The sequence below is a fragment of the Antrostomus carolinensis genome, unplaced genomic scaffold, assembly GCF_000700745.2.
Source record: "Antrostomus carolinensis isolate BGI_N321 unplaced genomic scaffold, ASM70074v2 scaffold31177, whole genome shotgun sequence".
Taxonomy (NCBI): Eukaryota; Metazoa; Chordata; class Aves; order Caprimulgiformes; family Caprimulgidae; genus Antrostomus; species Antrostomus carolinensis.
In genome coordinates, this window is record NW_010325975.1 from 1 (window position 1) to 8765 (window position 8765).

The 8765-nt window shown below is 36.7% G+C and overlaps 1 protein-coding gene across 1 annotated transcript; it reads left to right on the forward strand.

Annotated features, from left to right (window-relative positions):
* Positions 1–632: 632 nt before the first annotated feature.
* LOC104527652 (hydroxyacyl-coenzyme A dehydrogenase, mitochondrial-like) lies at positions 633–6997 on the forward strand (the record flags this gene model as incomplete). The annotated part of the gene is made up of 4 exons (XM_010171429.2): positions 633–722; positions 2218–2290; positions 5345–5461; positions 6514–6997. Coding segments are annotated over 4 exons (399 nt in total), but the record flags the coding sequence as incomplete, so codon positions are not given.
* Between the last annotated feature and the right edge of the window lie 1768 nt (positions 6998–8765).

Sequence of the window (8765 nt, forward strand, 5' to 3'; positions counted from 1 at the left end):
TTTTTTTTTTTTTTTTTTTCCTGGGGGGCAGGGGGGTAGGTCTCTGGTGAATGACTCAATGCATCCCAACTCCAGTGAAGTATAGAAAATACTACGTATGACAAGACTCAGTTGTGAAGAAAATCAACGTGGAAACATACTACTCAAAATCTAAGAGGCTATCACAAATTTGAAAGATGTATTTTAAATTTTCTTTAGAATTAAATGTCTGTGTTGTGTCTAAATTGGGCACAGGGTAGATGTCTATTAATATGGTTGTCTAGAGTGATGCCATCATGTTTCCCAACACGACAGAGATTATGTAGCTTTTAAAGTTGTTCTGTTAGACTACGTCTAATAACTAAATGTGATCCCAAAGGATAGTGGTCCCTTTTACCATCCATACCGGCTGAGTGGGAAAGCATCTTAAAGAAAGACATAAATTCAAAATGTGCAAAATGCTGTATCTATCTTTAGAAGAGATTTCTGTGTCTGTTACATATATATCTACTGAAACTGTTCTTTGGAAAACAAATGTTTTGTGAATTTCTGGAATAGTGTTCTGAATTACAGTTTAATCATTGGTGCACTGGGAAATGAGAGAGATTCTGCTCATAAATGTGCTTACACTCTCCCAACTTCCCTCTGCCCAGGTCATCAAGACTCCAATGACTAGCCAAAAGACTTTTGAATCACTTGTGGATTTCAGTAAAGCAGTAGGAAAGAGTCCTGTCAGCTGTAAGGTGAGTACATTTTGATTGTATGATGTTCAGAAGACCTGTCCTTGAAAACTGTTACTTTTGAGCTGGTAGGATTTGGTAGATGTAAAAGCACTTCAGGGATTTCCAGGCTGCTTTTTTTCCAGTTTCTATTCCCTATTAGAAGTATTTTAACAAAGAAAACACATTTACCACAAATTCCTCCCAATATCTCTAGACATCTTGTCTAGAGTAGCAAAACTCACAAGTACCAGGATTTACAGTTGTTTTTTCTTTTCCAGTTCTGCAGAAGCCTGCACTAGACAGCTTAAGCAGGAGCTCATTTTAGTTATGCTAGAAGCAAGACTGCTACCTGTTGTACTGTGAGACAGTTGGATGAATCCTCCATGGTGTGTGCTCATTGCAAGTTTTTCTTTAGACTGCAGTAACTAGATCCATATTAATCTTCATTGCTTCACAGATTTATTTTTTTTCTCTAAAAGAACACCCTACTTCCTAAGCACAGTTTTTCCAAAATTGTGGTCTGGGTAGCTTTATACAAACTATTGCCTTGAGTTTTACAACCCCCTGGAGATATTTGGTCATAAAAAGAAGGGCCTGCAGTCCAGTAGTTACCAGTAATTCAGCATCTGGATGCTGGACTCTTAATTCTGACTGTAATGCTAAATTGCTCTGTGGCCTTAGTTGACTTTTTTCCTGTTTCTGTCACAGTTTTGCAGTACATAATGTGCAGAATATATGATGAATTATTGTTATAATGCAGTCTCCCATGTCTGAATCCTTTTTTCCTCTTTTTTTTTTAATTCCTGTTTGTAGAAGAAAAGTTGCTTGGAATTCTCTGGATTAAATATTGAGATAAAATGGAATGAAGAATAAACATCTGAAATAGTAGTACTGTATGAAATACCACTTACTGTGTTCGCAAAGCTCCTTCTCTTTTCTTTGTATTTTTGGTTTTGATTAAAGCTTGTGTAAAAGAAGTTCCGTTACCAGTTTGTTACCATCTTCTGACAGCATATCTCTTCTCTTTTCATTGATAGCATTGCTGTTTGCTATTGAAATGATCCTGACTTTCAAAAGCATGGTTTACCAGTAAGCAGTGGGGAAGAAGTAGACTATTTTGCCAGGAGTGTTTCTAGTAGTGAACACACACACAAAAAAAGCCTTAGGGAAGAACTGCTGTTCTCATATACTTCAGGAAATTATATCAGGAGAATTTTGCTAAAGAAAAGGCATTTTCCAACTGACCACATTAAATTGTTTTAAGATTAATAGAGTTGGGCTTGTAGTAGTCCTATTGTTCTCAGTCATAATTAATGTTTATGTGCCATTCCTTGTTTGTGAAATTCATCTTTTGTGTTTTAATACTGAACAGATAAATTAGATGAAAAATACAGTTTAGAGAGCACCAAAGTTGATTCAGTAATTGTCTTCATCCACTTTTTAATTTGTCATGTAGTGTTTGAGTGTAATATTGGTAAAGAATGTTTGTTTAGAATCCCTCTTTTTCTTTTGACAGGATACACCAGGGTTTATTGTAAACCGTCTCTTGGTGCCATATATGATGGAAGCTGTTCGACTTTTTGAGAGAGGTACTTGTTGGGATATTGACTTCAGGGAGTGTTGACATATGACATTGCTAAATGTTATATCCCTTCAGAAAAGCCTTGGAATTCCCTCAAAACTTTCAGACCTTAAAGGCTTGAATTGAACAGTGAACATCAAATGTGAGCCAATATATGTAGTTGGAAATACCTTGTCTCCACTTTGAAATGTCAGTGTATGCAGAGTTGGGAGGTACTAGTTACTTGTGTGGGAAATTTGTGGTGGTGGAAAATGTTTCTGGTTTGGAGATGACAAGGTGAGTGTAGTGCCATTAAAAATAATCCTCTGCCAACTAATCAGGAACCTCCCTCTCTGCATCCCAAGAGATGTTAATGAAAGTGGCTGAAAATAATGGGACCATTAGCAAAGTTCTCCTGAGTTTGCTTACATTGGGCTTGTGAAATAAAACACTAATTTGCAGGTGAGGTGAGTAGTATAATATTCAGTGTCACACTGTGGTACTGGCATTCCAGTGATTTGGGCTCAACTCTTGCCTCATAAAACCTCCTGTTCCTCTTCTATGTCCTTTCTTTAGACATAAGTTGTTTAGGAACTCCCATCTCACTGATGGTCTCTTATATTAATACTGAGGGTAGGTAGAAAAAGGCACGAATCCCCAAAGAACCACTAAATTTTTCAAAGCATTGATAATTGTTTTGAAAAGGAAACAAGCCAATAATGTAGTGGATAAAGAGGAAGTTGTGGAGTATAATTGCTTTTATATTGAATGCTCTGCTCGTAGCTCCGTGCCGCTAAGAATGTCATTTGAAACATTTTGGTTTTGAAATCATTGCTTTTTTACAGATGAAAGCACTCCATTATCAGTATTCCACCAAATAAGCTTTAAATATTAAAAATTGCTTTTATAGCACATGGAAGGGATGGTTTGATCTCCAGGGGAAAAAAATAAACCAACATTACTTGTTTATCCATCAACAGATGTACCTAATTACATCTCAAAGGGAGAAAAGAGCAAATTTAATGACTTGAAAGGCAAAGGCATGGATGTGAGGGGGTATTATTCTCTTAGAAAAAGTCACAGTTTTAAATGAAGTGTATGGGTGTTCCAGTGTGTGTAAAAGAGGTGCCTTTGTTAAGTGACATGTATCATTATGCATATTTCAGGAGACAATAGAACTTTTATTTAAATGTAGAAGGAAACAGTCACTGAGATTGTACGTTAAAATTGACTGTTTTCTGCCTGAACAGATTTAATCTTTATTCTCTTTGTATTTTCTTAAACAGTATGATATTTTCAAACTTGTTAAAGTTCATTTATGAATTTTTAACTCTAATGAAGTCTATTTACAAAGATGGTTAATGTTTTGAGAAGCCCGATGACTTTCTTCTAATTCATGTTTTCTGTTGAATCAGGTTAAATTTTTATCATATCCTTTGCGTTAATTCTCAGACTTTAGCCAGATTGTAATCCACATTAGTATGAAATGGAGTGTCTTTCCTGGCAACCCCAAGCACTGAAATACTATTTTATTAGGTCAATCCTCGAATCTTTATTTATAAAAAATCTCCTTGGGTTAAATGTGCACTTTTGCATAGATGAGATACCTTTAGTATATTAACAGTGATTTAAAACAGGGGGCATATTATAAATATTAATGTGTGGTGGTCTGGAACACCCCATTCTTAGTGGAAAACTGAAAAAGCAGTTAGTCAACTTCCTGTGGAAATCTGCTTCATACTAGGAGACTCGTACAAACTGGAGGTACAACCCTTGTTTGCCCTTTTACTGTTTTTAATTGTATTGTAACACATCTGTATACTGTCAGGTAGCCAAGTCCCAGGTTTGACAAACGAAGTGGGACACATCTGTTGATGAAAGGTGTACATCTGCATCAGCTTCAAACGAGTTGAGGATTTATGTGTCTTAGAATTAAGTAAGGCCAATTTTCCCAGTTTCTCAGAAATAAAATGTGGTTAAAAAAAAATCTCTAAAGAGTAAAAGGAGCTATATAAAAAATATTACTTCATGCAGATCTTTTGCTGAAGTTGTTGCCCTTACAAGAGGTTTTGATAATTTATTTCTAGGATTCTCTGATCTTAGGTGTATAAATTACATAGGCTATGTCTGTTGAGCTTTTGAATGCCCTGAATGCCTGTACGCATCAGGCGTGGTGGTTACTTTACAGGTACCTCTGGGGTTTATTTAACTTCATCATTTTTATAGGATCTGCAAAGCGCGCTGCCTTTATCAAAATACGCATTAGAAATAAGCAGAAGTGCATCTGCTTTCATGACAGTATACACTCTGCATTCCAAGCAAAAGAATGAGCTGAATATTATCTGTGACAATGTGGCAATGCAGAATTTGTATTTTTGTAGGCACAGACTAAGTAGAAGTAACAAATTTCTAATTTTGATTTATTTATTTTTTTAAATAATTTTGGAATTCACAAGTTTAACTGCACCTGCGTAGTCTCTGCAGGTCACTCTTATCTGCCATCCCTGATGCTGATGGGTTTCCTCCCATGAAAGCTGTTGTAACTGTGTTACTCAGCTGCTGCTGCTGCCCTCCCCATGCCTGCCTGGTCCATCAGCTGCGTGTCGCTTGCCTTCTGCCTGCTGTAAAGTAAGGGTGGCTCTGTCCTGTGCATCATTGAAAAGCTGCTGCTCATCTCATGAAGTTGAAATTGAGATCTTTCCTTACTTACACTGTTCAGCTGCCTCTGAAAGAAGCTCTTGATTCTTTGTAGTGATGAATTCTTCCTCTAATCTTTCTAATGGGTTGAGCACAGTAGCTGTGGCTCATTCAGTAGTGTAGTGATCTACACTGAAATGCGAGGGGAAGCCAGAAAAATGGAAAGCGGGCCTGCAAGGCCTTTGCCTTTTTTTTTTTTTGTGAGAGATTCAGCTTTATACTCCAGCATGTGTGTGCTGACTCCAGCTTTTGTGGTTCTGAAACGTGCAGAGATTTCTGTGAAGAGCTGCACCAGGGTGAAATAACACCTTGTTAATTATTTATAAGTGGTGCCAAGTAGGTGCAGAATCTTCTCTGTTCATCAAACTGTCAATCTTTTCTCTAGGAGATGCATCAAAGGAAGATATTGATGTTGCTATGAAGCTTGGGGCTGGCTATCCCATGGGTCCATTTGAACTGCTGGACTATGTTGGGTTGGATACCAGTAAATACATTATAGATGGTACTGCATGCTTATTTTCTTCTACTTTTCCCCTTTTTCACTAAATTGTAGATGAATGTTCTAATGAACATCTGACTTTTAATTAGTTTAAACTGTATGTTTATGGCATAGCATTTTAACTGTTGAGGAGAAAGGAATGAGAATTAATCTCAGAATGCGGTGTGAGTACAGCATTTGAACTGTATGCCTGTACCCTATGTACATGGGGACAGAACAGTGGTGGTTTTGCTGACTTCATCAAGTTCCAGTGGAAAATAATAATAATATTATCAATAGAACTTTATATAGCTAAAAAGAATCAGTGGGAAGAGAGACATTCTGGAGTTAAGAAATTCTGATGAAAAGCAACAAATGTTGAGATTCCCTGTTCTTTTTCTGCCAACCATGTTCACTCTCAAGTAATGGGAACCTCAGTAAATACCTCAAAAGATGCAGGTATACCATCTCCCTTTCACTTCACTTGATAAGTGGGTAAATGTCAGTACAATAACAAAAAAAGGACATAATTGGTGACAGCTTATTGATGATTCTTCTGTTATTTTGAATAAGCAACTTGAATATTCTCTGAGGCAGAATGTCACTTTCAAAATGGTATCTTCAGTGAAACCTCTTTTTCTTTCAGCCAGTACTGTGGAGCAGTATTATATTGTTCCAACTGACTATGTCTTACACAGGTAGAAATTCAACTTGGAATTTCTTTCCACTTGAATTTCTTTTCAGCATAACCTTTGTTTTATTTCCTTGTAGTTAACTATATTTTAAAAGTTCTCCTTAGCTTTCTTTAAAGTATTAAAAATCCTCAGTCATTGAGATTATAGGGTGTTCAGAGTAGACCATGCCTAAAGACTAATTGCTAGATTTGCTTATAATCATCAACACTGATCTGTGCTTTATGAAGCTGAATTGAAGGGTCTCGGAGACTCTAGGATAAGTTCCAAACCTCCTTCAGTTTTCTGATGTTGTAATATTTTTCTAAGGAGATGCAGCTCTCTTGTTATCTTTAAATATAAACAGAACTCCCACTAATTCATACACTTGTTTTCTTCCACCAGGATGGCATTCATTAGAGCCCAACAATCCTCTTTTTGCACCCAGCCCACTCCTGAATAAACTGGTAGAAGAAAAGAAGCTGGGTAAGAAGACTGGAGAAGGATTTTACAAATACAAATGAACTCCACTACACTCGAGAGCTGTTAAACTCTCTGTATGTGCTATTCAGTATTGCCATATTACAGGTGAATTCGGTTTAAGCCTTCCCAAGGATGGCACAAGCTGCATTTAGAACGTAACCCACCTCTGAACTGAGTGATTGCACTAGTTAACTGTTTCTCTGGTGACAGCTTGATTTGGTAGATTTTTTTTTTTCATGTAATTCTGAAAAGCTTTATACGTACAGTGCCTTCATGCAAATGTTGATTTTCCAGGTGCAGAACAGAATGACAAGTGAATTTATGTATTTGAAACATTATTGTATTAATGGGGAAAATCCTAAAAATAACCGCACTTTCTTAAAAATAAACTTTTCAACAATTCTGGATCGAATGTCATGGCTTGCAGTTGGTGTTCTTGCTGGTAGTCCACTGGGTGGCAGTCTCTTTTCACGCTGGCAAATGTGGCCACTGAAAGGCAGCAAGTTGTTTTGTTAGGATTTTTCTTAAGTGCAGTGCTAATCTGTAGGTGGACATTACAGTGCCTTGATCAGTAGTTTTTCAAATGCCTTATTGGTTTTTTTTTATTACTGTTATTTTTATTTTTAAAAAGGGTTCCCAGTACAGCATTTAAAAGCAGAAATCATTATTTCTGTTGGGATTTTCTTGCGTTTTCAGTTACCGGTTGAGGGCCTCCTTTTGCTAGGTGCTGTAGAAACATAATGAAGAGGTGGTTTCTATTCTGAAGGGCCTAATACATAGATTTGTTTTTATTAACTAAGCTGGGAAGCTGGTGAAAGTTTCTTTATGCTTTCTAGAGTCCTGTAAATTGGCTTTATTTACTGACTATTCATTGTAAGTGTCTTTTTTACACTCTAAACTACTACTGTAGCTGAGTACTTTGGGATATTGAAATTATAGTCTCTGCTGTGTAAAAAAGTAGCTGTGTCTGGCTGTGTGAGGCACCTTCTGTTTTGCAACTTTATTTCCTTGGGGCTTAGCAGAGCCTGGATTTCTTCATGGCAGGAGTGCTGCAAATCCTGTGTTTTCTCCAAATACTGCAGAGCAGGTGGGAACGAGGGTTGGAGTTCCAGTTCAACTGAGTAGTAACCTTCTTTTACTCCATGTGTTTTGGATCTGCAAACTGAGTGCTTATATGTATATTTTAATTAAAATAATGATGAATAATTATTTAACTTGAAGTTGCCTCTTCCTCCCTCCCCCAACATCTAATTCAGATTGCACATAAAGAAACTGAGGCTGGCAGTTGTTAATTTCCTTGCACACAATCCCACAAGAAATCTCTTGAGTAGAGAATAAAAATTGTTCATTTGTTGGATCCTGGTTCCTAATTACAGATCATCTGATTTTGAGTTGCTTGTCTTGAAAGAAGAGGCTTAAAGGAAAGAAATGATACTGTAGACAGTCTCTTTCCTTTACTAATAGGTTGTTAAATTTTGACATTTCTAAAATACAGTCCACTTCTTGCATCTGAAGTGTTTCACTTGAATGTTCTTAATGCCTGTAATTCAGTGTAGTGACTTCTAAGTGCTGCAGGGTGAAGTTAGCTTCAGAACTACTGTTTTCAAAAGTAATTAAAAATGGGAATGTGTCTTAAAAATGCTATTAGCTTTTACAAAAATATTTAGGTAGAATTAACTGAGGCTGCTCCATTTACTCGGAAGATCATCTTTATTTTTAATTTGGAAGTGCTTAGGTTTATAGCAAGGCATAGGCTATTTAATATTAAAGGCACAAAATATTCTTCACTATTAACCGTGATATTTTAGAAAAACAAACTTTCTCTGAAACAGTGTTTTTCCTTTCAGGAGCTGTAACAGCTACTGTAATACATACAAGAAACCTGAAAGAGGTGTTTTTAAGTTTGACTTGCTATTTCAGAAAAGACTTATTTTTCTCATTAGCAAATAGGCCACATGGAGATACTTCACTGGTGGGTGGGGATTGTTTATTTTATCAGCATGTAGAGTGCTATGCCAGGATGAGTAGAATTGAGGTAAAGGGCCAAAACTTCAAATACTCTTCCTTAAATCTAGATTAGAACGCATAGTGGTAATTGAATGACTGAGGCCATTGAATCAAGGTAAGCCTTTTCTTTTGCTCCTCAGTGAGGAGTCATGGAGGATGTAGAAGTC